The sequence below is a fragment of the Dichotomopilus funicola genome (genome assembly GCF_033296635.1).
Source record: "Dichotomopilus funicola strain CBS 141.50 unplaced genomic scaffold C8A04scaffold_4, whole genome shotgun sequence".
NCBI classification, from domain to species: Eukaryota; Fungi; Ascomycota; class Sordariomycetes; order Sordariales; family Chaetomiaceae; genus Dichotomopilus; species Dichotomopilus funicola.
The window spans coordinates 549,880-577,797 of record NW_026944025.1 but is presented as its reverse complement, the minus strand read 5'-3'; the positions used below and the strand labels follow the sequence as shown (position 1 = coordinate 577,797).

At 56.1% G+C, this 27,918-nt stretch overlaps 9 protein-coding genes across 9 annotated transcripts; 6 read left to right on the top strand and 3 right to left on the bottom strand.

Moving 5' to 3' along the window:
* Positions 1-1,090: 1,090 nt before the first annotated feature.
* Positions 1,091-2,065, top strand: C8A04DRAFT_9292 (uncharacterized protein; the record flags this gene model as incomplete). Its single annotated transcript, XM_062785433.1, has 3 exons — positions 1,091-1,254; positions 1,325-1,531; positions 1,597-2,065. 3 exons carry the CDS (start codon positions 1,091-1,093, stop codon positions 2,063-2,065), a joined length of 840 nt encoding a protein of 279 aa, XP_062640582.1.
* Positions 2,066-5,504: 3,439 nt separating this feature from the next.
* On the top strand, positions 5,505-7,605 carry C8A04DRAFT_25013 (uncharacterized protein; the record flags this gene model as incomplete). The annotated part of the gene is made up of 3 exons (XM_062779397.1): positions 5,505-5,640; positions 5,958-6,107; positions 6,458-7,605. The coding sequence occupies 3 exons, from the start codon at positions 5,505-5,507 to the stop codon at positions 7,603-7,605; spliced, it is 1,434 nt and encodes a 477-aa protein (XP_062640581.1).
* A 1,041-nt stretch (positions 7,606-8,646) lies between these two features.
* On the bottom strand, positions 8,647-10,842 carry C8A04DRAFT_34405 (uncharacterized protein; the record flags this gene model as incomplete). The annotated part of the gene is made up of 2 exons (XM_062782814.1): positions 8,647-8,936; positions 8,982-10,842. The coding sequence occupies 2 exons, from the start codon at positions 10,840-10,842 to the stop codon at positions 8,647-8,649; spliced, it is 2,151 nt and encodes a 716-aa protein (XP_062640580.1).
* A 2,260-nt stretch (positions 10,843-13,102) lies between these two features.
* Positions 13,103-14,372, top strand: C8A04DRAFT_25011 (eukaryotic translation initiation factor 4E type 2; the record flags this gene model as incomplete). Its single annotated transcript, XM_062779396.1, has 3 exons — positions 13,103-13,131; positions 13,213-14,058; positions 14,147-14,372. The coding sequence occupies 3 exons, from the start codon at positions 13,103-13,105 to the stop codon at positions 14,370-14,372; spliced, it is 1,101 nt and encodes a 366-aa protein (XP_062640579.1).
* An 877-nt stretch (positions 14,373-15,249) lies between these two features.
* Positions 15,250-20,206, bottom strand: C8A04DRAFT_34403 (WD40-repeat-containing domain protein; the record flags this gene model as incomplete). The annotated part of the gene is made up of 2 exons (XM_062782813.1): positions 15,250-16,939; positions 17,421-20,206. The coding sequence occupies 2 exons, from the start codon at positions 20,204-20,206 to the stop codon at positions 15,250-15,252; spliced, it is 4,476 nt and encodes a 1,491-aa protein (XP_062640578.1).
* A 404-nt stretch (positions 20,207-20,610) lies between these two features.
* Positions 20,611-22,627, top strand: C8A04DRAFT_9193 (uncharacterized protein; the record flags this gene model as incomplete). The annotated part of the gene is made up of 5 exons (XM_062785393.1): positions 20,611-20,646; positions 20,722-21,200; positions 21,262-21,768; positions 21,841-22,074; positions 22,183-22,627. 5 exons carry the CDS (start codon positions 20,611-20,613, stop codon positions 22,625-22,627), a joined length of 1,701 nt encoding a protein of 566 aa, XP_062640577.1.
* A 188-nt stretch (positions 22,628-22,815) lies between these two features.
* Positions 22,816-23,405, bottom strand: C8A04DRAFT_25007 (kinetochore component CENP-S-domain-containing protein; the record flags this gene model as incomplete). The annotated part of the gene is made up of 3 exons (XM_062779395.1): positions 22,816-22,991; positions 23,125-23,248; positions 23,373-23,405. 3 exons carry the CDS (start codon positions 23,403-23,405, stop codon positions 22,816-22,818), a joined length of 333 nt encoding a protein of 110 aa, XP_062640576.1.
* A 649-nt stretch (positions 23,406-24,054) lies between these two features.
* C8A04DRAFT_25006 (protein trafficking Pga2) lies at positions 24,055-24,592 on the top strand (the record flags this gene model as incomplete). The annotated part of the gene is made up of 2 exons (XM_062779394.1): positions 24,055-24,175; positions 24,267-24,592. The coding sequence occupies 2 exons, from the start codon at positions 24,055-24,057 to the stop codon at positions 24,590-24,592; spliced, it is 447 nt and encodes a 148-aa protein (XP_062640575.1).
* Positions 24,593-26,476: 1,884 nt separating this feature from the next.
* Positions 26,477-27,767, top strand: C8A04DRAFT_9290 (uncharacterized protein; the record flags this gene model as incomplete). The annotated part of the gene is made up of 2 exons (XM_062785432.1): positions 26,477-26,810; positions 26,938-27,767. 2 exons carry the CDS (start codon positions 26,477-26,479, stop codon positions 27,765-27,767), a joined length of 1,164 nt encoding a protein of 387 aa, XP_062640574.1.
* Between the last annotated feature and the right edge of the window lie 151 nt (positions 27,768-27,918).

Below are 27,918 nucleotides of genomic sequence, written 5' to 3'. Positions count from 1 at the left end.
GCCGTGGTGGCATGATACATCGTTCTCTTGCAAACTTGGCCTAAATACCAGCGCCATGACCTAATTTGGAGTCGCCGACATCGAAGAAAGACGCGTTACCGGACACCGAACTGAGATCTGCACTAGCTTCTCCGAGTCAGCACAATCCATTTCAAATACCGAGTCGTTTTCTACCGAGCACCATCCACTTCAGAATCTGTGATAAACGAGGCGTCTTTGAACAGTCGAGGGCGCTGTTTGGCATCACAACTCGAAGCATAGTTATAAAATTCCCCTGCTTGAATAAGAGCTGAAATGATTCGGGCTTCACCGGAGCACCATAGGTACCGTAAGGGGAAAAGCAAAACTTTGCCTGATGATACACGATACTTACACTCACGTCATTCGTTGTATCTTTGCTTTAGTTAGGCGCCGGATTGATATCGTACAAACTTACCCAGTTGCCGATTAAGGTAGTGAGAGACGAAGAGAAGACGAGGAAAGAGGGTGGCCGCTTGGCTTTTGGAAAAATTAGCGTCAACCTCCATTGCGCCTTCCCCGGAATCCAACTATCGAAATAAGATGGGTATTAAGGCAGGTGTAGCAGACACTCTGTATATGGCCTACTTGTCCCGCCCCTTCCCCTTTTGCCTACGAATTATCGCAAACCCCCGGCAACCACTGTTGTCGTAGTTGCCCAAACGGGAAGAAACCGTGCTGTCTCGGGCCCTGTCAACTGGTGCCAGCTGTGTGGTAATTTGTGAAACAGTTCGGCACTTGGGCTCGACTCCACAATTTTGGGACCGTCCCGTCGATCCCGCCGCGTGTTAGGTTGAGGGCCCATTACGGGCTCGATCTCGAACCTGAAATTTTGTTATCGCCAGCACCGAATTTTCCGTTAGTTTTGCGGTATCGTCGTCGTCGACAGCTCCTACCACCTCGGGAATGGCCTGTACATGAGCACACGAGCTCCCGCTACGCCAATCGCCTCACCTTCGCGGCCCTTCCCGTCCCTTCCCGCCATTCCCGGTCTCCCCGCGTGATACCGCGTCAACAACTACCGCCCCCATCTCCTCGCACTCATTGCGTGCCCCAGGCACGGCGGCAAGCCATGAGTTGGTTAACGACCCTGACGGGGTTTCTGACCCCGGCATTCCTTATCCTCTCGCCGGTTCTTTCGTACAGCGACCAGGCGTACTCGATGCACCGGACAAGATCCAGCGCCGGGTTCTCGCTGGACATCCCACTTATTATGCTCATCGCTTCGTTGCTGAGGTACGTCCCTGGCGGTCGCCGTTAAATTGTGTCCCCCTGCAAACAAACTTACCCGGAATGTTCACGACAGGATATTCTACTACCCCGGTGCCAAATACGATAATGCGCTCCTCGTCCAATCGTTCGTCATGGTGGTCATGCAGGTGTTGCTGCTGAAGATTGGCCTGGACCACCGGCCGGCACCATATTCAAAGGCGGGGGACGCGTCGGTTCCATTTTCGCGGGTCAATGAGACGCAGCGGCCGTTCAACTTTTGGCAGTGGAGGTCGGCCAAGCCGTGGGTTTCCCTGAAGGCGGGGTGGAAACATAAGAATGAAGGATATGCTGACACTTAAAACGTAGATATTGGCAGTTTCTGCTCGGTCTGTTCGTCGGGCTCGTGGCTCTCGAACTCTTGCTCTCGCCCATCCCCTCGGTGTACCAGTCCTACTCGTCACTCATCGGCGTCATCGGACTTTCGGTCGAGGCGACGCTTCCGATCCCCCAGATCCTCTCCAACATGCGGACTCGCTCATGCAAGGGGTTCCGGGTGTCTCTGCTGGCTAGCTGGTTGATTGGTGACGCCATGAAGATGTTTTGGTTCTTTACGTCGACCACGTCCATCCCCTGGGCGTTCAAGATCTGCGGCATGTTCCAGGCGTGCTGCGATTCCTTTTTGGGGGTGCAGTATATGATGTATGGGGATGGAGGCGCGAAGGACCATGCGTCCCCGGTGTGGCAGCATGAGATGCAGTCTAATGGGTTTTCCACGGCGAGCGGCCACTCCCACACGCCCGGCCGGAGGACGTCGACGACAGAGAAGACGATATGAATGAAGGGTATGATGATGGGTATATGGCTGGATAGATATATAATAATAGAGTCTGAATTTTATGAGCGGGAGCCTGCAGTTTTAAGCAATAATCATTCGTAGTTGTCTGTTTGTTTAAAAGGACTTTTGAGTGGCATTGAAATTTGTTGTGGAGAGCAGCATAGGAGCACATGGTTTGCCAAGACTGTGAATCAATGTTACCAAGTAACTTGTCACCACAATGTTTAAAGCAAGTTAACGATGTAAAGGGACTTGAACACTATCCTAAGTTACTGTTAACATCTTTCTCATATTTTTCAGTTTCATTGCGTACATTTTGGGCGCTGTAAGATGGATAATAACCACCGTCCCTGAGAGATCTTAATTTCTCAATAAGTCTTACTAAACCCACAGTGCACGGTGTTTTTGTTTGGTTAGAAACAAATCGACTTTTCTCTTCCCGTCTCGCTTATTAACATCTCTTTTCCCTTTTCAACATCAGATGAAAGGCTGGATGGCACAGACTCCCTTCCATTTAATCATCGCTACTTTGTCACTCTTTTAAGAAGACGAATTACACTCGCTATGCAAAACATACATGGCCGGCCAACTGTGAATAACGCGTTGTCGTTGTCCTCAGCCGCGTGCGTAGGCCGTGGGTGTAAGCTCCATGCAAGAGAGCGGACTTCCTTGTTTAGGAGGAGCTTGCGTCAGAGGTTGGGGTCTTGATATAAGCCAGTTTTGGTTGTGAGCGAGTGCAATTATCTTGCTTTTGGTATGTTAAGTTTGGATTTATCTAGGAAAGTTTGGGACGACTTCATTGATGTCGACTGGTATCAGGTAGTTCCTGATACTCCTTGTCACATATTCACTTCCCTGTCTCTTGGTCCTCGCTCATAGTCCCGAGTAGCCTAAGTTCCGATAAAAGAGTTAAGACTTGGCTAAATTCTCATCGCTCCGGCGGTGTGTCTAGGTTTCGCGCGAGGTAGGGTCCTTTGAGCGAGTGCTCTCTTTACTTGTCCAAACTGTCTCCGCAGCAACGCCCCTTTCTTCTGTCAACTTGATATCAAAGTGCCGCTGGGCAGAACGCTTCCAACGATGTTGCGCCCCTATTTTTTAGCAACCCATCTCAACGCTTTGGTCCTCTTTGTGCTTTAAGCCGTGAGAAACAGTACCACAACGACAAGTTGTCTGACATAGTCGTGTTTACTCCAGCCCCTATTCCCCTTCCCTTACCCCTGAACGTCCTAGCCGTACAAGTCTTGCTCGTTCGGTGGTTCTCAACACTAAGACTGGCCAACTTCCACATTGTGATATCCATCATGACTGACTGACTGACCGACGCAAACCCGAAGCCCCCCAAATCGACTCCGACTTCACAACTTCTCGGCGCTGGCCCCCTCGACATACAAATCAACCTGCACTCCCCGTCACCAATCTCACCGCTGTCGTCCGGCTTCATATGCTCTCAGATCCGACTTCACAACTTCTCAATACCAGCCCCCTCGACATACAAATCAACCTGCACTCCTCGTCACCAATCTCACTGTTGTCGTCCGGCTTCCTAACCCCTCGATCCGGCTCCACAACTCTTTGAACCTGGTTTCACAAACCTCTCGATTCCGACTTCACAACCTCTCAACACCGAGCCTCTCAACACTGGCCCCTCGACACACAAACCGACATATGCTCCCCGTCACCACCCTCATCACTGTCGTCCGGCTTCATAACTTCTCAATGCCAGCTCCCTCGACATCCAGATCGACCTGTGCTCCGCATCACTAACCTCTTGTTGTCGTCTGGCTTCGCAACTTCCTGACCCGGCTACACCACCCTTCGATCCGGCTTCGTAACCTCACCCTCTCGACGCACCTTCTGATCTGCGCTCCCCATCACCAACCTCACCGTCGCCATCCGACTTCACAACCTCTCAACACTAGTCCCCTCGACACACCGGCCTCCTCGACGTACAGACTGACTTGCACTCCTGTCGTCGACCTCACCGTCGTCATCCGGCTTCACAACCTCTTGATCTGGCTTCACAAGCTCTTAGTCCGGCCTCACAACTTTTCGATCCGACTTCGCAGCCCCTCGATCCGGCTTCACGACCTCGCCCCTCGACGCACCTTCCGACTTGCGCTCCGCATCACCAACCTCACCGTCGTCAAATCAGGCGGCTTCGAGGCGGACCCGCGCGCGGGTCCTCACATCCTCCCACCAGAGTATAAATTCTTCCCACGCCCTCTTGAATTCCCAAATTTCTTCCTCCCCTCTTCTTCTTTTCACCAGACCGCCACACACCTCCAACCAGTTTGTCGCGTTCGCCCATCTGCACAACCACCTTTCGTCGAGATTCTTTCTCGACTGAGCTGTCTCTCGAGCTTTCTTTTTCTGTGTGCCTACGGGCATCGTCTTTTCCGTTTCCTTTTTTTGAAAAGAAGTTTCTCCAAGGTATGTGGCCGCAAGGCGTGATTTCCCAGTCGTTTCCCTAAATTTCAGCCTATCCTCGCTGCGTCGAGATGTCTTGTGGCGTTGGTGTGGGCAGGCAAGCATCCTTTTTCTCTCCAACCCTCTTTTTCCCTCTCTCCAAACCTCGGTTTTCTTCACTTTTCCCAGCCGGTTTCCGAAACTTCGGGCAGTGCCCGTTGCGTCGAGATGTCTCCCAGTGTTGGCTTGGACAGGCAGGCTTTTTCTCTCTCTCAAAACCTTCACTTCTCGCCAATCACTTTTCCCAGTCCCTTTTCACAGTCCCCTTTCCCAGGCACTTTTCTCTAACTTTGGCCTAAGCTCGCTGCGTTGAGCTTTCTTCTGTCGTTCACCTGGACAGGCAGGCTTCCCCCCTCCCTCTCCAAACCCTCTTTTCCTTCACTTCTCCCAAATCACTCTCCCTGGTCTCTTTGCCCGGTCCCTTTCCCATTCCCCTCTAAGTTCAGCCTATACTCACTGTCATTCGGCTGGGCAGGCAAGTTTTTTTTCCCCTCTCTTTAAAAATTTTCTTCACTTCCCGCGTGTTTTCCAAGTTCCTAGATCTGGCTGCTTTCTTGCCTTGCTGCCTTGTGAAGGATGCATTTAGGGCACCGAAAATGGGGTTTCTTTGCCTCAGGATTCACTCCTCAGGTTAGGTCACCTGCATTTTTTTGCAACTTGATGACCGGGCAAGTGCCCGAGAGTTGATTTCCCCCCACTTTCGGTTTTACCTTCAATATTGGCCTCTGCCTCCTCGCATCGGGCATTGCGCCTGGCGCCTGCCCGGGCGACTGGGCTGGTTTATCTCGTCGCTTTGGTGTTGACCCTTTCTTTCACTTTCGCGATGTTGATGGTGGGATAAAGAGCGGCGCAACAAGAAGCACAACAGGCTGGGGAAGTCTCCAACAAAGAGTTTTCCGAGGAAAGCGACACAACAGAGAGCGGCCTGGTGCCATACTGTTCACGCACTAACCGACATGACAGCCCTCATGCCATGGCGCCCAGCAAGGACGCCAAGGACGCCAAGGAGAAGAAGGGGGGAGTCGCGAGTTTCAAGACTCGCGAGACCCAGGCGCGGTTGCTGGCGGCTCTGGTGGCGTCGCTGGACGGCCAGCGCCTCGATTACAAGAGTGAGTCTTTTCTTTTCTCCTCACACCTTGCTCCATCCTTTCACCTTCCTTCAAACCTCCCCTCAAACCCGCTGCATCGGCCTCCCATACTTGGCGTCAGTCCTCCACTCTGTGCTGCGCTGTTCCTGGCCCAACTGGCCCAGCCTGCACCCACTTGACCACTGTCTTCTGCAACTAGGCGATCCGAAATGTGGCGAGGAACGGACGATGCGATTCAAACGATGGGGGCCCTGCGAGCGATCCTTTTACCTTGCGATTTTACCTGGAGGATATCCCGAATTCCGAACTAACCACGGCTTTCCATTCCAACCCACTAGGGATCGCGGAGTTCTTTGGAAGCGGCGTCACCGAGTCTTCCATGGAGCACAAGTTCCGGCCCGCCCGGGCTCAAGCCAAGCTCATGACGGAGCTGGTGAAGGTTGGGGAGGATCCTGGGGAGTATGACTTTGTCGACATGAACTCGACGGGTAAGAACTCACCTTTGGCAACGACACCTCACACTTCCTTTCGCTGCTTTTCCCACCACGTTTCGATCCTCCATCCTTTGGTCTCCATCCTTTGGTCTCAATCCTGGCCCCCCTCACATCGGTCCTCACCTCGCCGCATCGGCCGTCCTCGCTGCATTGGATTTTCTCGCTGAATTGGCTTTTCTCGCTGCATCGGTTCTTCTCGCTGCATTGCCTATCCCCGCTGCTGGCCCTCTTAACCCAAACCCCGTGGCATCGGGTTCCCAGCACCGCCTTCTTTGTTTTCCCCTAGCACCCACTTCTCACATCGCTGTTCCTTAGCACACCTGCTAACCCAACTTCCACTCCAGAGATCCAGGCTCTCTTCGGCGAGAGCACTGCGGAGGGAGTGGCCTTCCAATTCCGCAGTATCAAGAAGGGTGCCGAGGTCCTCAAGACGGCCGTTGAGGAGGGCGTGTCCCCAGTCGAGAGGTTCGCTGCCTATTACCAGCCCGCCGGTGGCCCTGGCCCTTCTACTGCTGCTACCAGCAGTACCAAGCGAGCCCGAGCTCCGAGAAAACCAAGCGCCGCCAAGCGTCGCCGGACTGCTGGCCCTTCCCTTGCGCTGCCCAAGGTCGAGGACAACGACGAAGCCCAAGAGATGGCCGATACAATCGCCCTCTCGCGGCGCCAGGTGCCTCTCGCACCCGCCCCACGGCCGACCCTCCCGCCTGTCGGCTACCCTCAAGCCGGCTACTCTCAAGCGCCCGCCTCCCCCCAACCACCCGGCTACCCCCAAGCACCTGCACCGGCCTGGCCAGCCACCTCTTACTCCATGGCGCCCATTGCTGGCACTGGCGCAGCTCCTCCCGCCCCCGGTCTGCCCAACGGATACACCGACCCAGCCACCGGTTACGGCTACAACGTGCTGCCTCCTCTCTCCCGGCCGACCAGCAGCCACTCCTCGTCAGCCATAGAGATGATAGGCAGCTTCCGTGACTCACGCCCGGGCTCCAGCTACTCAAGCAGTAGCTACTATGCCTCACCAGCGCCGGCTTCCTCCGCCTATGGCACCCCTGCGGATACGGCCGCCAACAACACCCACCGTACCAGCCCGTATCCGCAGGGCGGCAGTTTCGAGGGCTCAACCTATGGCGGCAGCTACACAGGCCCCAACACCAACCCAACGGGCGGCCAGTACTCGCCGACCTACCACCACCACCACCACAACTCCGCCGGTTCCGGTGCCAACCCCAGCCCTCAGTACGAGAGCTACCACCACTCGTACCCCACCACCACCGCCGCCGGCCAGGGTGGTAATTCGGCCGACTTTAATGGCGGCCGAATTACTCCCGGCCCCGAGGTGAACCCGGCTGCTGCTGCCGGCGATGTTGCTAGCCACTATGGCTATGACGATGATGTTTCGCGCCCTTATAGCGCTCATAGCTATGAGGGGCATCGTTCGCATGAGCAGCAGCAGCAGCCGCAGCAGGACGGTTGGGACGCCGGGGACGTGTAGTTTGCCTCGGCCCGGTTTGTTTTCCCGCGGCGCGTGCACAAACTCCGCCACGGGGAACTTGGGGAATTCCGCCACGGGGTTCGGTTCACAAGGTTACGGGCTTTGTTTTCTTTGTTTTGAAATTTCCATTGTTACGAAATTTCAACAATGGAAATTTCGAAAGCCGCCGCTTTTCGTTTTGGCTTGTCTTCGGCTTTGACATCGGCTTTTTTTCTTTGAAGTTTTTCAGAGTCTGGTCGATTACCTGACCCGCTCAAACGAGCACCAATACGGTTTCTACGGGTGGTCCGTATTTTCTTTTTCTTTTTTTCTCTTCTTTTCTCTTTTTTTCCCTTTCCTTTCCTGTTTCAGTGTCTCCCAAGAAAGAGAAGGACACTACACTCACACTCAGACTCTGTCTGTTGTTACTATGAACGACCCAACTCGAAATATCTCGCGACGCCGGAGGATGATTGACGGTGGACTGGGAGAGGATGGTTGGTTGGTCGATGTATGGATTGGGTTACTCGCTTTATTCACGGTCTCCGCTATGGTGCGGGCCAGCTGGGTTGACTTGAGCTGGTTGGCTGGCTGGATGGAGGGAGGGTTCGTGGATGGGGAAGTGTTTAAAATGTAATGTGTTGCTGTTATGTGCGCTTCCCTGATGTCGCTGATGTGAGGGTGGTGTAATGTGTGTGATATGCATGTCCAGGGCTAACTATTTACGCTATCCCATGATGGACGACATACAGTCTGTTAAACTTATGGGTTCTCCCACGCGAATTATCACCATACTTTAGTACTCGAAACGGAGACGACGATGAGAGTTGTCCTCCTCGCTTGTTATGTGCAAGTAAGTCATAAATACTCGGTAGCTAACGCAGCTCTCCCAATATCCCCAGACAAGATGCAAATCCGTTTTTACCCGGCCAGCCTCATCCCTCGCAAACCCGATACCTAGTCGCTAACCCACTCCCATCCATCCATACTTTACCCTTCCTAACCCTTCGTAATCCATCCTAACCCAACCTAGTCCTACCCACCCTACTAGCCCTACCAACCCTACACACTCCCACCACCCACCCCCAACAACTCCCACAACGCCCCAGCCTCCACAAAATCATGATGAATAATATTCACCAACCACGCGTCCGACCGCGCCCGCTCCAAGAACCGCGCGCTCTCCGACCCCCTCGGGTAAATCTTGGCCCACTCCCCCCAGATCCCAAACGCCTCCTCGCTCCAGGCCCGGAACGACACTTCCTCGATGATGGTCGGCGTGACGATTTCTTTGCCTGGGAAGACGCCCCATGTCACGGCGTTGGTGCTCGCTTCGCGTTCTGGGGGCGGGGCTGTGAGGGTTGTTGGTGTTGTTGGGGCGGCTGTTGTTGATGTGCCTGTGGTTGTGGGTGGTTCTGGTGTTGTGGAATCGGAATCGGAACTGACAAAATCGCCGCGGATGTTGGTAGCATAGTAACACACAACGTCCCGCATCTCCGGCCGCTTCAGCTTTTCCTCCAGCACCCGCCAGTCGGCTGATGGTAGGAAGAACTCGACAAACGCCTTCTGAAACACAAACCCGTTCTGCGGGCCCCAACCGAACGTCGGATGACTCGACCGCAGCCCATTCACCGCCGGCTGCGACGCCAGCGTCCACCACCCCTTGGAGTTGAGCGCCACCAGCTGGTCACGAATCTCCGCCGTCTCAGCACTAAAACTCTCCTCGCTCCACGGAATCGTCGACAGCTCTCCGCGTAAGTGCCGGATGAAGATGGCGCTGACGTCTTCGGACCGCCGCGGCGTGCCCCAGAGCTCTCGCGCTTGGGCGACCGTGACGTGTAGGCTGACGCCGTACCCGTCGATCTGCCCGTACGCCGGCGACCGCGCGTCACCCCAGCGGCCGTTGGGGAAATCGTCCCAGGTGGCCTCGCGGCCGAGTACCCCTTCGCCCTCGGAGATGGCTAGCGTGTTGGCGCGCGAGTTGATCGGCTCCGCGGGCACGCTGGCCTCGAGCGCCGTGACTTCCCAGTCTGGGTGGGACGCCGAGCGGCTCTGTACGATTACGCGGTCGCGCGGGTCGGACCCGATCGAGAGCTTCCGCCTAAGGGGCTCGTGCAACGACTGGTCCGGCGTCGACCCGTTGATGCGCAGGATGCGGATGTCCGGTAGCGGGCTCTGGTCGACTGCGACGGCGCTTTCTTCGTCTCCCTCTGGTGTGATGGGTGCGATGAGGCCGGTCCGCTCGATGATGAAGGACACGGCCTTCTCCAGGTTGAGTGTGTAGAAGTGAAAGCCCCGGGGCTTGTCGTCGGCTGTTGCGTCCGCTGTCCCGCTCTTGATCTGCCGGATCTGGTCGACAATCTCGCTGATGATGTCCACACCCACCTCCTTCACCTTCTCGTCGTCGCCCTTGACCGCATCCAGCCGGCCCATCAGCCCGTCCGGGATATGCGCGTGGCTGAGCTTCGTCGTCCGTTTGATCATCTGGTAGCTTTGGATCGGCATCAGGCCCGGCAGGATGGGTATGTCCTTGAAGGCGCCGCTCGGGTGCTCGCGCAGCGTCTTCTCAAAGTGCTTGTACGCCTCGATATCGAAGAACAGCTGCGTCATGATAAAGTCGACGCCGGCCTGCGTCTTCTCAACCAAATACGGCAGATCGTGCTCCAGGCTCTGGCCCAGCGGGTGGCTCTCGTCCGCGTGGCCCTCCGGGTACGCCGCCACGCCGATGCAAAAGTAGTCCCCATGTGTCTTGCGGATGTAGCGGACCAGGTCGATGGCCCAGGTGAACTCGTCCTCCTCCTCGGCGCCCTCGGCCGGCTCCGGCTCGTTGACGTCGCGGTACTCGGCCCTCCTAGGGGGATCACCTCGCAGCGCCAGGATGTTGCGGACGCCCAGTGCTTTGGCGTCCTCGAGCGCCTTGTCGATCAGCTGGCGGCTCATGTTGGTGCAGGTGAGGTGCAGACAGGTGGTCAAGCCCAACTCGCGCTGGCAGATCTCGGCGAGCTCGAGGGACTTGGTAGCCGTCGATCCGCCCGCGCCCCAGGTGACGTTGACGAACAGCGGGCGAAGGGCCCGCGCCATGCGGTCGAGACGGCTGCGGAGGTTGGAAAAGCCCATGGCCGTCTTGGGCGGGAAGAACTCGAGCGAGAAGTAGTCCTGCCCCGCGGGCAGCGCCGCGATCTTGTCGGTGATCTTCTCCATTGCGGTGCTTTTGACGGCCTCCGGGGGGAGATCCAGACTCGGGACAAGTTCGCCCATGGGAATAAGTTTTCAAGGTGATGGGAGTTTTGCGGATGGAGTTGGGAAAGGGGGAGAGAAAAGGGATGACGGCCTAGCGATACAGGACTTGGAGGATGTGGGGCAGCAATGGACTTGGAGGGGCAACGAGGGCACTCGTTCAGCAGCGCTGAGGACGCTGACGGGCTGGACAACCGAAAAATTGGCAATAATGGACCGATGCAAATGGGGGTATTTCTTAGATTTCACCTGGGAATACAATTGACGGGAGAAAAAAGGTGGTTTTCTAGCGGGAAGCTTTAGCTCTATGTAGTGTCATGGGACTGCTGTCAAAAGGGTTCTGGATTTCCGGTTTATGCGAGGTCCCGACAGGAAATTCTCTTCCCCGACGAGTCGCACTGCCGGGCCGGCAATAAGAAAGAACGACCACCCCACCTTTTCAGCAGGCGGTGGTGCAGGCGCGCGTGGGGAAGAGCCTGACGTTGTGGTGGTCCCTTGGGGTTGAAGCAGACGAAGGAGTGGGGCCGAACCCCCGAAGTCCGAAACGTGGATGTCCTCGAGCCCTCACGGCCTAGCAACCTTCCTCTGGTATGTCCGATGAGAAGTCGACGGGGTGTTATTGATAATGATTTCCTGCTAGCCGGAGATCATCAGCAACGTGGAGGGGCGTCGGATGTGACTGTCCCTTGGTATGATAGCGGGCATCCTAGTCTGTTTGGGGCGAGTACGAAGTACGTCCAAAGTTCCAGCCCAGCTGTCAGTGTGGATTGTTCACCTCCTCCGGAGATACCAACCTGGATGGGGGTGGCTTCATTGGTACGAGTTTCTCAAAGGTAATAGGAATGAAGTGTGGGGGAGGACGAATTGGGCACTATATCAACCTCTTTCAAAATGCGGCTGTGATGAACTAACCACCCAAAAAATCAATATCCGCATTCCTGCTTTCGTCCTTACCAGTGTTACCCATAGTCCACAAGGACCGTTCTCGTAGTCTCGAGCTAACCCTGCACCCAGAACAATTAGCCCAGGACGTATTGGGCAGGAGAGCGCAATGGCGGGTGGTTGAGGGAAACTCAGAAAGCCATTCATCCTCAGGTTCAACCCACGGCTTTAAGCCTCATTCCTCAGAGGAATAGAAACCCGCCGTTGCTGAGTCGGTTTACCGGAATGTTTACGGGTCATCAAGGCATTTTTGAAACAAGACATATAAAATTACTTACCCGTGAAAAAAAACATCATTCCAAGTCGGCTTGCATAACTTCAACAAGAGCCATCTTGCATCAGGTAGGTACATTTGCACATAGCATTTGACAAAATGTCCAGGTCTTGCTTCAGGTCATCACCGCATCATGGAGCCGCGCAATGGGGCACTCGTGATGATGGTTTTAAACAAGGGCATTTAAGAGAGTCAATCTTGACACACGTTCCAGGTTGCCAGTAGCGTGGTGTAGTTTGGTGGCAGACTAGCAGATACAATGGATTGTGGTCGTGGTTTATGGAAAGGGAAAAAAAGAGGAAGAAATGGAGCTCCCCTTGGAAATCTCTTTGAAATGGCCCGCCAAGAAACCGCCTGGGATGTTTTGTGACAACATTCACCGCCCGCAACGTTCGGCTCTCCTGGCCGGTGCTCCAGCGCCCTGCGTCCCTGCACGGACCTCAAACTGGTGGGCTCCCGGCGCCTCTCCAAGGCCACTCATGTTTTTTTGGGCTGCAGGCCGGTGGAGTCAGACCCGCCACTCTGCCTTCTGTGTGCTTTCAAGTTTTGTTCTTTTTCCCATGATCAAAAGAATCCAGTCCCCAGTTTCCACAAGATCCCGTCCTGCCAATCGAGCAACACCTCAGTTTCAGAGTCAGTCCTTCTACATCTTTCAGATTCGCCACAAGATAGCATCCATCGACGAGAGCCAGCCACTTCCAACCGCATCAACATCTAGCAACCCCAATTCAACTAATACGGCACACCAAAACAGCGCTGTGAATTTTCCCCAGTAGCGCCTCCTGACATCACACCACCTACCCTCTTTTTCCGAATTTCGCATCGCCGCCAGCTTCACCCCGCCTCAAACGGCGCCACGTACGGTCAGAGAGCTTTTAGGCAAAGGCCGCCTTTCATTTTACTGCGCCGTCCCGGGATATCTTCTGTGATTGCATTATCGTCGTCGTCTTCGTTGTTGTCCGGTCCTGGTATCATCACTCGGCGCTCCGCCCGACGGCTTTGCTTTCCCTGCCGAGCCTCTCTTTCCACCCCGCCCTCGAGGATTTCACGGTTCCCGACTTCTCCATGGATAATCTATGGAGTCGCCGTGCCAAGTAAGCGACCTACCCTCACTCCTTAAACATTTTCTTTGAAAATCATGTGCCATTCCTAACACAATCGCTACCCCGCGCCAGCTCGAGCAAGCTCTCTTTAGCAACAGGTTCCGGCCAGGACAGCCCGTCGGGACGCAACACCACTTCCTCGTCTTCCTTCAAGCGATTTGGCGGTGATAGCACTTCGCTGGGGAAGTCCTCTTTCAACTCCGTCACAACACCAGGCGCCAACTTGGCCTCCCCGATCGGTGCGGCCTCTGGCGCCTTCGGCCTCGGCTCGGGCGCGTTCGCCTCCTTCGGCTCGGCCAAGACCCCCAAGTCGCCCGGAAACCCCTTCGAGGCAGCCCTAGGCGCCGCTGCCACCGCAAAGACCCCGACCGCCGAGAAATCTGCAAAGGAGGGGGCTTTTGGCGGCGGAAGCAGGGCGGTTAGCAAGACTGCCTCGCTAACCTCGCTGGAAGAAGGGGGCCAAGCGTTGCACCAGCCGGCCGAGCCGTCAACCCACCAGCTGCGCAACAGCTGGGTGTTCTGGTTCCGCCCACCCATCTCCAAGGCGAATGGGTTTATCGAGTACGAGAAGACGCTGCACCCGATCGCCACGATCGACTCGGTTGAGGACTTCTTCGCAGTATACCAGCACCTGAAGCGGCCATCAGCGCTTCCGCTGGTGTCGGACTACCACCTCTTCAGGCAGGGCATCCGGCCAATATGGGAGGATGAGGAGAACAAGAACGGCGGGAAGTGGGTGGTGCGTTTGAGAAAGGGGGTCGCGGATCGGTATTGGGAGGACCTGCTGTTTGCCATCATTGGCGACCAGTTCGGCGAAGCCAGCGAGGAGGTGTGCGGCGTCGTCCTGAGTGTCAGGAATGGCGAGGACATCCTCAGTATCTGGGCTCGTGCGAATGGACAGCGGGTCCTCAAGATTCGGTGCGTCCTTCTTTTACTTTCGTTTACTTTACTTGCCCTCTCCTCCCCTTCCCTTCTTCTAACGCACATCCAAGCTAACCAGTACCAGTGAAACGATGCGGCGCGTCCTCGCCTTCCCCCCCGATACCAAGCTCGAGTGGAAGAGCCACGATTCGAGCATCCAGCAGCGCACCGCCATCGAGGAGTCGCGACGAGAAAAGGCGAGCCATCACCACGACAAACGGTCCAATAAACAGCACCAACAGCAGCACCAATCGTCACAGCAGCAGTATGACGACGAGCAGCAGCAGCAGACTAACCCCAGCAACCCATAAATACCGGGCTCAACGAAGAGCGAGCGGTTAGGGAGGGGGAGTGAGAATGATGAGAGCAAAGCGTACCCGCCCTATTTTTGTTTTGCCCGTATGCACATGTACAACAACCAAAACCAGCCAGCAGGAGTAGTAGCAGAAGCAGCAGCAGCAGCGTTTGCAAAGTGGCGTTTACCGATTCCCCAACAACAACTCGAGCCACCCCAACTGGCTCAACTCGATTTGATATCACCGTTCGGCCATGGAGGTTCGGTTTCTCAAAGCTCGATTTCCACTTTCAGCTTCGATTTTGACTCCGATCTTCCTTTCGTTTTTCCCTTGTGAATATGGGAATCGGGAAGAGAACGGGGAAAGAAAAAAATGGAAAATGCGAGAAAAAGCGACAAAGCATTTGCAACCCGGGGTTTAAAGGAAAGCGAACAGTGGGGACAGCAGGGACCGGATTGTAGGTTTTTATGAGCGAATGCCGGACATAAGGAATGAGGAAATGTCAATGTATGCATGAAACGGAAGGGGGTTCGGGTGACTGGGTGGGCTGGACTGGGGAATTCATGGACTGGCTACTGTAAGGTGGTTGGTTGGTTGGTTGGAGGCGGGCTTGTAGTTGTACTTATTGTAACTAACCTACGAAATGACTTTGTCTTGCCCATTCTTGTCTTGCCCGTCTGTGTCTTGCCCGTTGGTTGGTGCGGTTGTGGTTGACACGATGGTTCACATGAGGATGGTGTAGTTCTTGATTTACGGTATAACAACAAGGGTTGACAACCCCATCGAGTAGCGCTCTTTGATATCATATTCAGAATGATCTGATATCTCCCATTTACCGTGGTATCTTTTCCCCTCCCCTCCGCTTTTTCTATTTTCACCCCCCATCTCCTCCCTAAGCCTTCCCTTTTCCCTTCCCCGGCGTCGTCCTCCTCCTCTCCCAAACCTGCAAATAACTCTCCCCCAAATACAACAACTCACTCCGAATCTTATCCACAAACAAATCCTGCGCCACCACCCACTCATCCGTCGCCTTATCCCGCAACTGCACCTTCCACGTCTTGCGCTCCTCGCCCACCGCACTATCGGCCACGTCTTCCCGCACCCGCACAGCTTCGTGCACCACGTTGGCGACGAGGTCGTACCAGATCGGTTCGTCCTCTTCTGATTCATCGTCTATGGTGCGTGGTGATGGTGGTTCGACGTAGGGCGCTACGTCCAGACCCGTGCGCGCGTCAAAGGTGACGATGGTCGGGTTGCGCTCGGAGACGAACTTATTCTGGCTGAAGCGCTTGACGTGCAGGAGGAGGAAAGGCGGGAGGGGGTGGACCAGGCGGTACCGTCGGCGCTGGGCGTTGAGTTCCTGCGCTGTCGCGCCGTTGTATTTGGCCAAGAGGGCGGTGAGGGGTACTTGGGGGATGATGTTGCGCTCTTGTTCGTCTTGGAAAAGAGGGGCCGGGGGCAGGTCGAGGGTGAGGAAGAGGAATCGGGCGGAGGTGGTGTCGACGTGGGCGGCTTCTTCGAAGCGGAGGCGGTCGGAGAGGCCGTCGCCGCGGGCGGTGATGGATTGGGCTTCGACTTGGAGTTTGCCTTGGAAGATGCGCTGGATGGCGGAGGAGCCGGGTTTGGTTTTGGAGCCGCCGAGGCCCAGGTGGAGGTGGTTGAGGAACCAGGAGAGGAATTCAACAGGGTCGGATTGGGCGGTGAGTGTGAAGCGTTTGTTGGAGCGCAGAGAGATTTCTTGGAGGAGCTCGTGCGGGGATACGTGCGACTTAAACGCGCGCGGGTTCCAGATCTTGCGGAAGAGGATGGAGGTGCGCTTGACCAATTCCGGAGCTGTGCTGAAATCCTCGAGCAGGAAGAAGTTGCGCAGCGGCGTGACGTGGGAGAGCGCCTGCACCACCACGTTCAGGTAGTCGTTCTCCTTAATGTTGTTCATCCCCACGAACCCGGGCGTGTACTCCTTGCCCCCCAGCGTCCAGGACACGTGCGGCTTGCGGTCGAGCTGGGCCACCTCCTGGCGGGTGTAGCGCGGGTCGGAGACGTACTTGATATCGTCCAGCGACTTGCTCTTCACCTCGTACCCTTCTGGCAACACATAAACCTTTTGCGTACCCATGTTGATGAACACGTGGTGATCCTCGTCGAGGGCATGGAAGTAGGCGTGCGATTTCGGCCCGCGGCCCTGGAAGTAGCGGCCGCAGACTAGGCAGGCGTAGACGTTGATGTTGGAGAGGGTGATGGAGCAGAGTTTTTCGAAGTCGAAATCAAGCACGTTGCGGTCGATGGTGTCGAGGTAGAGGTCGTCGTAGCCGGCTGTTGGCGCGGACTGTCGGATGGGGGCTTTTTCTTCGGGTACGTCGTCGTCGTCGTCTTCCTCCTCCTGTTCCTCGCCCTCGTGATTCCTCGCCGTCCCATTACGCAGAGCTAATATCGTCGTCTCCCCCTCTCCATTCTCCGTCGATACGCTCCCGGGAGTCAGGCTCTTGTTGTAGTCGTCGAATCTCGACCTTTTGGAAGCGGGCGAGTCGCCCGACAGGTCCTCGAGGGCCTCGGAGGCCTGGCGTTTAGACATTTCCGTGATCCTCACGCAGATAAATCACGTATTGTTCGACTAGGACGCAGTTCGTGGAATCCCGGGGGGTCGCTGGGGCCGATGTGGTGGTCGAGTCGAGGTTGTTGATGTTGGAATTTCTTGAAGTCGCTGCGAACAGGCCCGAAGGTGCGCTGCCAATTGAATGCCCCACTCGAGCTCTGCCTGGAAAGCTTGGCACACAGCAGCGCCGAGCCGTGTATGTGTATATACATACAGAGCACTCTTGAAAGTTAGGATGAATCCATGAGACTCTTTAATCGCTTAAAAGTCAAAAATAGGTTACGACGCTGAGGAGCTCAACACAGAATTGGGGGTTTGTACGTAACAGGTTTCAACTTTTTAATAACTCCCACCATATAACGCCGTATTAACATCTTCCCTTGAACCATATACAACCCTAACCCCATTTCACTTCCCACTTACACCTCCATCACTCTATTCTCTTCTTAAACAACGCACCCAAGTCTCACGCCCCAGCCATAACCGCATCCTCCCCATCCTCCATAACCAACCCTGCAACATTTGAGGGTGCCAATGCATCCATCTCCTGCAACGTATACTCCACCAAATAACTCTCATCCACCAGTTCCTCCACCCGCTTATAATGCCTCTCGGTATACACCCTCAACGCATTCAACACCTCTGCCAAACTCTTCTGCCCGCGCGCCCCCTTGACCGACAAGGTCGAGAACTTCCCGGCCGGATAACTGCGCACCAGGGCCGACAGCACGCGCTGCGCGACAGGCGCCGTGCGCGCGTTGGTGTTCCAGTCGCGGAGACGTAAAAGCAGGATGAAGAGCTGCTCGTCGGAGAGTGAGGCGAGGACGTCGTCGACGGCGCGCACGCCCGTGAGGCTGTCGGGTTCGGGGTTGGTGGTGGTCACGACGCTGGTGAAGAGGTTGAGGAGGCGGCCTGGGTGGTTGAGTTGGAGGGCGAGGACGATGGCGTCGCGGTAGGCGCCGACGTGCATGTAGTTTTGGAGTTCTTGTTCTTGCTCGACGAGTTTGAGGGCGGCGGTGGTGGCGGCGGCTTGGGTTTCGGTGGTGGTGTCTTTCCAGAAGGTGACTTTGGAGTCGCTGCCGCCGGAGACGAGGGTGTTGGTTTTGGGGTGCACGGCCAGGGTCCAGAGTCGGTCTTCGTGGTTGTCGAGCGTGCACTCGGTCTCGCCTAGGTTGGCGTCCCAGACTTTCACCAGGCTATCAGCGCCTGCGCTTGCGAACTGGATTCGCTTCTTGGATGACGACTCGTCGGTCGGGATGTGTAGCCAGACGACCTTGAGCACGTTGTGGGAGTGGCCCTCGAAGGTCCGCAGGCAGGTGTAGTCGGAGAGATTCCAGAGCTTGATCGTCTTGTCACCACTTCCAGTCAAGATGACGCCCTTGCCGGACACGGATCCAGACCCTTGCTCACCCTGGATTGCGGGCGTGTGGAGAGGGGCAAACCGAACTGTCCAAACACCTCGCTTGTGGCCCTTGAGGATACCCTGGACCTCGAGCCGCTCAACGTCCCAGATCTTGACCGTCTTGTCTTGCGACGCCGATGCGAACAGCCGCCCGGTCGGGCTAACATCTAACGCGTTGATATCCTTTTCATGCGCTAACCTTTTCAAGCTTGCCGACACCTTGGACTGTTGCGACTGGCGTGGAATATCCCGTTTCTGCACGAACCGATCCTGCGAGCCGGAGACGAGGAAGGCTGGCGGGTGGTCGAGCGGGTTGGTGAAAGCCTCGGAGCCCTCGGGGGGTACCACCTTGGGGAGAGCGACCGCGCCGACAGACTCCAGATGGCCGGTGAAGACGGCATAGCAGGTGTACGAGTTGTTCGCCCGGTCGACGCGCCACAGGCGTACTGTGTTGTCCTTTGCGCCGCTGGCCACCCAATGGCCCGACCAGTCCACATCGAGGGACATGACGATGTCCTCGTGGCCTCGTAGCAACGCAACATCATGCCCGAAATACCCAACACCTTCCCCTTCCTCTCGCTCTTGCCCTTCTGCCTTCTCGCCACTTGGTTCCGCCCCTGTATCAGCCACAGACACAAGCCGGATATCCTCCGAGTTTGTGGCCAGCGCCATGAGGGATTGGTCGGGCAACACATAAGCAAAGTCTAAAATCTCGTCGTGAGTGCCTGAAATCCGCCGGAACGGCTCCATAGGCAGCCCCTCACTCGATGTGATCTCAGACGGGGACGGCACACGGTACATGGCGAGGGTGAAATCAGATTGGGCGCAAAGCACAAGCGACTTGCCAGGCAACGAGACAGCCGACAAAATCGCTTCCGCCTCCGACTTGGCGTCTTGTTTCGCAGTAATCTCATGGTGAGTCGTCGTATCCCAGATCCGCAGCAGCCCGCTGCTCCCGGCCGAGTACATCCATCGGCCCTCACGCAGAAACCCAACCGACTCGACCAGCTCGTGGCGGAGCATGGGGGTCCCCTGCCAGCCACCGTCGCGCCAGAGCCACAGGGTCATGGTCTTGTCTCGGCTGCCGCTCAGCAGGGCGTGCTGTTCGGGGCAGTACTCGATGCTCTGGACGTTAGACTCGTGGGCCTCTTTCTTGCGCTTCGTGTCGGCGTAGACGGGCACGGTCGTGCGTTTCTGCAGATCGAAGATGCGGATCCGGCCGTCTTGCGTGCCCCAGGCGAGGCGGAAGCGGGAGGCCACGTCGCCGTTTTGATTTGAATCGTCCTGGTTGTTGCTATTGCTCTTGCGTGACCCCTTTTTTGACCTGCGGTCTGACGACGAGCCGTCGGCCGCGGTAGCGGCAATCTCGAAGAAGTGCAGCGCCGAGACCAGCACGCTCTGGCCGCTGACGGTGTGGGTGACGTATCCCCCAACAATATCCCAGATCTTGATCGCACCATCTGCCGCGCCCGTAGCGAGTAGTGTGCTAGTTCGGTCGACAGCGAGGACGACGACGGGCGTGGCGTGGGGTTTCGAGGTTCGCACGAGAGTGGCCTCGACAGACTCGAAGTCCGGCGCGACTTTGAGGGCATAGATGCGCATCGTCAGCGACCGCGAGCAGACAATCAGATGCGACGCCGCCGGGGTGATCGTGAGGGTCGAGATGGGCTCGCCGTCACCCTCGATCTCGGCAAGGCGCTTCCCCGTCGTCAGCTCGGTCAAGACAGCGGATTCGCCTAGCGTTGAGGCCAGGATGCGCGCGCCATTCTCGAGGGCCACGGATCCGCCTGTGAAGATGGGCTGGATGACATTGTCGACCTCGAAGGTCGTCTTGGCCGTTTGCCGTGTTGCCATGCTGAGGCGTGTAGGTGGGCGAGCGTTCCAAGACGGAAAGTTGTTCAATTGCAGAAGCCAACCTCGGGACTTCCCAAAACTTTTTGGCTGATGCTGCCGATAAGGGAGTTGGCGGGGGGAAATAAGGTTATCTTAGCGCCACTACCCCTGCAACCCTGCTGTTGCGTTCACTGGTTCACTGTCACTGGGTCGCTGCAAATGTCCAGGCCGCTTTCCATCATCTCATCAAACATATGGACAACTCAACAAACGGCGTATGACGAAAGGACCCGCGACGACATAAAGCCGCGACTTTGAGACCCCGAAATGGCGCTTCGGCACGGTATCACTCAAACTTGCTGCTCATCTCGACTTTTCTGAGAATCGCAAATTCGCCCTCAGCCGCTTAACAACACCTAGAAACCATGGGGCGACTGGGGCCGCTCACCTCGCAGGGCCTGGTAAGCAATTCATTTCATGAGGTTTTCATTCCACTCGATTTTTCATCAACTTTCTGACCCTTCCCCTCCGGCTAGGGCCGCTCCCCGTACGATGACACCGTCCCCGGCCAGGGCAACGACTACCCGCCCAACCAATATGCCTACTTTGACGACCGCGGCCGGCTTTACAACCCAGTCATCAAGGGCCTCAATCGCGACTTCATCCGCTCGCACAACGAGGTCATGATGGTGATCGGCGTAGCCGAGCCCGAGAGCGGCACCGCGGCCGACGCCCAGATGGACGCCACCCATCGTCAAAACCGCTTCGAGGACGTGATCGGCTCGCGCCTGCACTTGGCTGCCTTTCAGATTGCTTCGGCGTCGAACTGGGCTGTCCACGGCATCAGGCAACGTCTGTGGGTCTACCAACCGTACTCGCAAACTACCTTTTATGGCATGTTTAGGATGGCTCGTCGCTCGGGCTCCTTTGCGCCGTACTTTCTCGCAGGCTTCCCGTCGTTCTTGGCCGCTACCTCGCTTGAGCTGGTGTCGTTTTCTAGGAAGGAAGACAACTGGTATGAACTCTCGTCCTTGTATTTTTACTCTCCGAATTTTTTGCTCATTTTTTCGGGACAGGTTCTGGTCTGCCATGACCTATATCCGCATCCATCTGGCAATATATGTCTTCTTCCAGAGGATCGAGATCATCCCGTTCAATCACTGGCTGCCCAACTGGCGCTTCTTCATCCCCGGATCCAGCCTATCCCCTATATCTCTCCCACCACCTCCCGCCTCTTTCCGCCCAGGAAGCCTGCTGCCGTGGCTCGGTGCTTGTGCCCTCGGGACAGCCCCCTTCCTCTGCTTCTACCTCTCCAGCCGCGTCCACGCCAACCTGGCGAAGAACTTGCGCGATGCCATCTACAAGCACCTGCCCCGCCCGGACAACTCCTTTCTGCGACGACAGACCTGGGCCGGCCTCCGTCTCGGGACCCCGAACAGTCCTGCCGACCCGCGCGCAGACGAAGGCGTCTCTACCTCTCCCACGGGACCCCCGCCTCTTCGCCGCCAGAGCACCGTGTCGCTCCGTGGCAGCGGCATCAACAACGATGTCACGACAGCCACGACCACCACCGCCGCCGACCAGTCTCACCGTCGCCGGCAAAGCCAGTCCCAAGACCAGTTATCCTCTCAGCAACCGCCTCAACCTAGTGGTAGTGGTGGTGGCGGTAGTGTAGACGAATTTGGCTCGGACGACGAGGAAACGGAGATCATCAGCGCCACGCTCATTAGTTTTGACGTCGAGGCTGCTGACCCCACAACTCCGGGCGCATCAGGCCCCGGTGGCTCAACCGCCCCCAACGGTGCTGTAGGCGGTGACACAACACCAGGAATCTGGTCCGCCGAGCTCCGCCCCAACATCCCCGACAACTCCCGCTCGTCGGGCTACGGGTTCCCCGCCGACGGCAGCGGCGGTGAAGGCGCCACCTACGGCGTAGACGGTACCGGCGGTGACGACGACGACGCAGGAGCAGCCTCCGCAGCTGCCGCAGCCGGTAGCACCGGCACCGGCAGCATCAACAACCGGCACGAGTCCGTCTACCGCGAAAACGCCTTCACCGCGCTCCCCGCGCGTCTCGCGGCCAACATCCTCGCTCTCACCCCGGCCCGCCTCATGGCTATGCCCATGACCGTGGCCGTGCACGTGTTCCTCGCCCGTTCGTACATGCGCCGCATGGGCATGAGTCTAGACATCGTCAACACAGGCGCCGGGTTCTGGTTTGGCATGCAATCGGCTCGGGGCCTGGTGAATCTACTGGGGCTGGAGCTGTTGCTGGGGGTGTTGCAGGCCGAGTCGTGGGCGGCGATCATGTTGGTCGCGAATCGGTGGCGGTATACGGAGGAGGAATGGATGGTGAGGGAGGTGGAGGAGGCGGTGAATATTATTGTGGCCGAGCGGAGAGAAGAGGCGGCCGCGTTGGCTGCTGCTGAGGGGGGGAATTAGGCGTCGGAAGTATTGGTTAGTGTCGTGTACACACCACATCATGGATACCACATCAGCAAAGCTTGTTTTGTTTTCCGAACCCAGCGTCACAGGATACCCTTCCAAAAATAAAAGTAAATTCCCAAATAACAACGTTAAAAGTCATCACGTCGTTTATGATTGCGCCGTCATGTCCCTAAACCGGCAACTCACCCCCGCCGCACCCCCTTCCCCTTCCCCTTCGCCGCCTTCTCCCTATCAATCCCATCCTTAATCACCGTGTACAAATCCTGGTTCCGCCGCGCCAGCAGCAGCACATCATCTGTCGTGACCGTTGTGCGGCCCGCATGCTGGCTGAAACTCTCTAGGTCTGTTGCGACATTTTCTGTTGCCGGGTGTGAGTGCTCGAAAGAACTAAGAACCGGGACAACAGATACAACACACGATGATACGAAAAATATACACGCACACAACCGAGTGCAAGGTAAAGTGTGAGAGGGGGAAAGGGAGGAACCTACCAATCTGATGCCAGACCATATCAGTCAAAGCGCCGATGAACTGCGGCGTGGCGTTGCGGTTGCGCTGGAGGGATTCTTGGTCGACCATTTTGCCGATGGAGAACCAGAGGGCTGCTTTGAGGCGCTGGGGTTGTTAGCATTGCATAGGTATATATAAGGTACTTTACTTGTGAATAAGGAGGGAGTAATGGACTGATTGGACGACGAAATCGGGGTTATAGATAGGGAGGAGTAAGTAACCATCCTACCTCTCGCACCTCCTCTTCTGAAAGGTCAGCCATCTAGTCTGATACTGTGGAAAGTCTTGGCGTTTGGCGATAACGCTGGAGCGGCGGTTTTGTCAGTGAGACGCGTGGTCCTGTGTTCTCGCGTTTGGGGGTTGCAGCAAAGTGGGGATGATAAAATGCGCTAGTCTTGGTCTGGTTAGGTTCAATTGACAAGTTAGACCCCTGTCGAATTTTCTTGAGCGCGGGATGAGCCGAAGTAGCATTCAAGAGACTTGCAGATGTTGATCGTGAAATGGGCATGTACTACTGCGGGCTTGCAGCCTTAATTCTATAACTAGAGTATCATAAACGGTATATGGAAACATTGACTCGCCATGCTATTTCCCGGACACGAGTGTGGGTGGTTCAGCTCCAAGCTTTGCTGCGTGCAAAGTACCTCATGCTTGACCGGAGATGCCGGCGGCAGTGGGGCCTTGGCTGCACGTCAGCTACCGAGCGGCAATTGTTTGGAGATTTTCGCGCAACCTTAGAAATGCAAACTTCCACCACTTTCATCTCAACTTTCTTTCCAGCAATCTCACGTCTGTCGTATATAATTTCTTGACCTATTCCTACGACATCGCAATCAGTAATAGTGAAAACTTCGGCATTGTGCGGAAATAATCCCATACCTTCTTCTACCGACGAGCTCCCGAAAAGCATCATGGACAACCTCGCCGACCTCGCCTCAACAGTAGGCAACCGCTTCGCCACAAACCTCAAAGGCTCCTTCACCAGCATGACCCCGGAGCAAATCATCCGTCTCGTCATCATCGCCGGCGCCTGTCAGTCTTTCCCTTCTTCCAGCCTACCCTTCCCCCTAACGACAGCCCACTCCAAAGAAATCTACTAACACCCACACCCACCCATCTCCAGACCTCCTCCTCCGCCCTTACCTCGTCAAACTAGGCATGCGCGCCCAGATGCAATCGCACGAAAAAGAAGAAGCCGCCGAAAAAGAAAAACAAGCGCAGATCTCAGCCAACGAGCTCCGTGGCAAAGTCGACATCCCCGACGACACGGACGACGAGGACGACGAGAGTGGGAAAGCGGGCGCGTCCGGACCGGACTGGGGCAAGAAGGCGCGTCGGCGGCAGCGGGCGGTGATGAAGAAGCTGTTGGATGCGGAGGAGCAGAGGTTGAGGGAGAGTCGGGAGGAGGAGGAGGATAAGGATATTGAGGAGTTTTTGGTTAAGGAATGAAGGGATGGGTGCATGGAAAGGGGGCTGGGTTGAGGGTGGGGACTATTCGTATGAAGATAATCATGAAATTGTTGATATGCCCGACGGGTTGGTTGTCTTGCGCTGTCCATTCTACGTTCGCTGACCGACGGGATCCAGGGGTTTCCAGGCAGAAATAACCAGTATATTCCGCCCGACCGAGTGTCAGGCTACATACTCTCGATTCTCGAGTCCTTGGAGATGACCGCGCGGCCCTACGACTAATGTTTCCTGACAGTTGACTTGAAGGCTCCTAGCCACCGCATCAGGAACCGTTTCCGCTGCTGCTCCTAGCGATCGGGAATGCCACAGGGCTGAGAGAGTGGTTTCTCAACTGCCTGTTCAGGCTCAGGGGACCGTTCGAGCTGCTTCTGCTCCGGGCAATCGGGAGCACCACAGGCCTGAGATAGTGGTTTCTCGACTACGTTCTCAGGCGCAGGGGACCGTTCTGGGTGCCGCTCTGGACAATCGAGATTGCCACCGGGCTGAGAAGACAATCTTTTGACTTCCTGCCTAAGCCGAAGGAACTATTCCAGCTGCTTCATCGGGCAATCAGGATTGCCGCAGGACTCACAGAGTGGTTTCTCGGCTACGTGTTTCGGCTCGCGGGGCGGTTCTAGCTGTTGCTGGGGGCCTTCGAGATCGCCACGCGGCTGAGAGAGAGGTCTTTCAACTTTTTGTACATGCCCTGGGGACGGTTCCAGCTGCTGCTCCGAGTGGCCGGGATCGTCATTGAGTTCGAAGAGCGGTTTCTCGACTATACGTTTAAGCTCAGAGGACGCTTGCTGTTGCCGCCCCCGGCAATCCGGATCACCACAAGACCCAGGGAGTATGTAATTCCCGACTTCCCGTTTAAGCCCAGGGCAACACGGCGCCCCGCAGCGTACTCCCCATGTCTCCGGGACCTCGCACCCGCAGCTATAGTACCAAGTCATAAAAAATCACATTTTTTTGTTGCGGGGAGTGACGCTTGGGTGGCTCGATACGTACGTTTAGTCGATGTGTTGGTACAGATCGCTGAGTTTTCGGAAGAGCACGCACAACAGGGACGAAAGATGAAAGACGGACAAGCCGACGAAGAGGCCAATGTTAGTCCCAGGCGGGGACTTTATAGCCAACTCATTTCATGTGCCCTGGCTGCCTCCCGCCTCATTTTCATCCAAAGCTTTGCCTGCCGCCGCCTTGCCGGTCGAGACAAACAGTCAAAGAAGGGGAGATGACATGGCGGGACGGTTGGCGCCAACCCCTCTCTAAACTCGGCCACCCTCAAAAGGTTCGAGGCAAACCACAGAGCCGGGCCAAGCGACCAGACCTAACGGACTTGCTTGGAGGCCATGCCCAGCGCCTAACTCAGCGTTGGCGATGCGCATCCAGGACCATCAGTAAGTAACCCCAGTCGTAATTGTCGTCGCCCGACCGTTTTGTGGGCAATCCCGTGGGGTATCGTGCTGGCTAGGAGCTCGCTGTTGAAAGAAACGTGGGAAGCTCCAGAACAAAGAGGTAACCGGCGGCACGGGCGTCCAAATTCAGGATTCGTCGATACGCTCGTGGGTGGTTAGAGGCGGACTTGAATTTTGCGGACTAAATTTGACGGAAACTTTTCTAAATCTGGGCGGCATCTGCAGTTGTATACTCTGACGCGTCAAGGTTACCTAGGTCATAATTACAGCATTACCCCATGGGGTCCTTCCTTCCCTCCCGTCTACACTTTAGGTGGTTATGGTGGGTGCACATTACAGTACATACCTCTTTTTTTTGCCTTATACTCTTCGAGCAAATAACCGCGATCTCGACAAATAAGGCATCACCTGCCGTAACCCGATCCCAACAACAAATCATCTACGAACCTCAATAATGCAGCAATTCATGGCAGATTCGGGGCTTGGTTCCCAGCATATCGCAAAGCTGATTACGGCTGCCCACTACGATCGCGAGGGTCTCGTCCAATTCCTGGACGACAACCCCCCACCTCACGAACCCGTGGTAGATTATATCACCGACACGGAGGTCAGACGGGCGCTCTTTGATCGATATCGCACACTGCGGCAGGGCGATCCGCCTGCGGTGATACTGGCGGTGTTCATGGTCGCCCCCGTAGGCGATCTTCGTGATTGTCTGGAGAGGATCAACCAGTACCCCCCGAACGCAAAATTCGTGTGTCGGGACCTCGATAGAGAGGTCCCAGGTGCACTCGGAGTTTGTACGTGAATCCCCTCAAATCTTGCGATAATCCACACGGACTTGTATTGATTGTGGCCCAGATCTTTCTCACCGGCCTGATCCCACCCCCGGTACCGGGACGACGACTCCTCTCACGATACCTGCAGCCAACCTGAATGAGCCAGGCATGCCTGTCGCCCAAACAACGGTCACGGGAAGCGGTTTTGCCGAGCGCGTGAAGACACGGGATGGGCACGTTTGCTTATTTTCCGGCACCTCTGATCCCGAGGCTGCGCATATATTCCCATTCTCGGCATCCAAGAACAAAAACTTAGGCAGCCTGAACGACATGGTCTCGGTATTCTGGAGTCATGAAAAAGAGATGGCATGGCGCAGAATGTACGAGCAAGCAAGCATCGCCAACTCAGCGAAAAACGGAATTTCACTGAATCGACAATTGCACTTCTGGTTTAACAGAGCAGTATTCGCTCTCGAGCCGCTCCGCAAAACACAAGAAGGCATCACGGTCAAATGGCACTGGTTGAAGAAGAGTCCCTTGTTGCCTCGTTTCAAGATTCATTCCCATGAGGACATCTTGCTACAGGCTGGGTTAGTGGATCTGAACTGGGGCCAGGAATTAGCACACCGGGAGAGTGGTGTGAAGATCCGGAACGGCCAAACATTCCTATTCCGACAACACGCCGAAATGCCAAGCTGGGAACTTCTCGAATTGCAGTGGAATCTGCTGCGCATCAGCGCCATCTGTGGAGCGGCTGAGGTGAAGGACGACTACGAGCGCTACTACGACCCCAACGAGGACCCAGATGAGCTTGGGTACCATGAAGGCGTGGCCGCCAAACAAAACGCCATAATAGAGGAGTACCAGCGCCACAACAAGGGGAAGTTGGTTGGTACGGACGAAGACAACGCGGGTGACTGGGGCGAGGTCGAGAAGTCAACCTCTCCTCCCGTGTCCGGCGGCAGTGGTTCTACCTAGAAGGTAAAATCTCCCCTGGCGAAGCTCTTCATCCCTCCGAGTGGAACTGAGCCTTCCTCCGAGGTTTCCAAGGACAAAACCAAGGTTAGCTTCCGCGATCGTGTCAACACACTAGGGCGGAAGGTTTCGGCAATGGATATGAGGGTTGGGA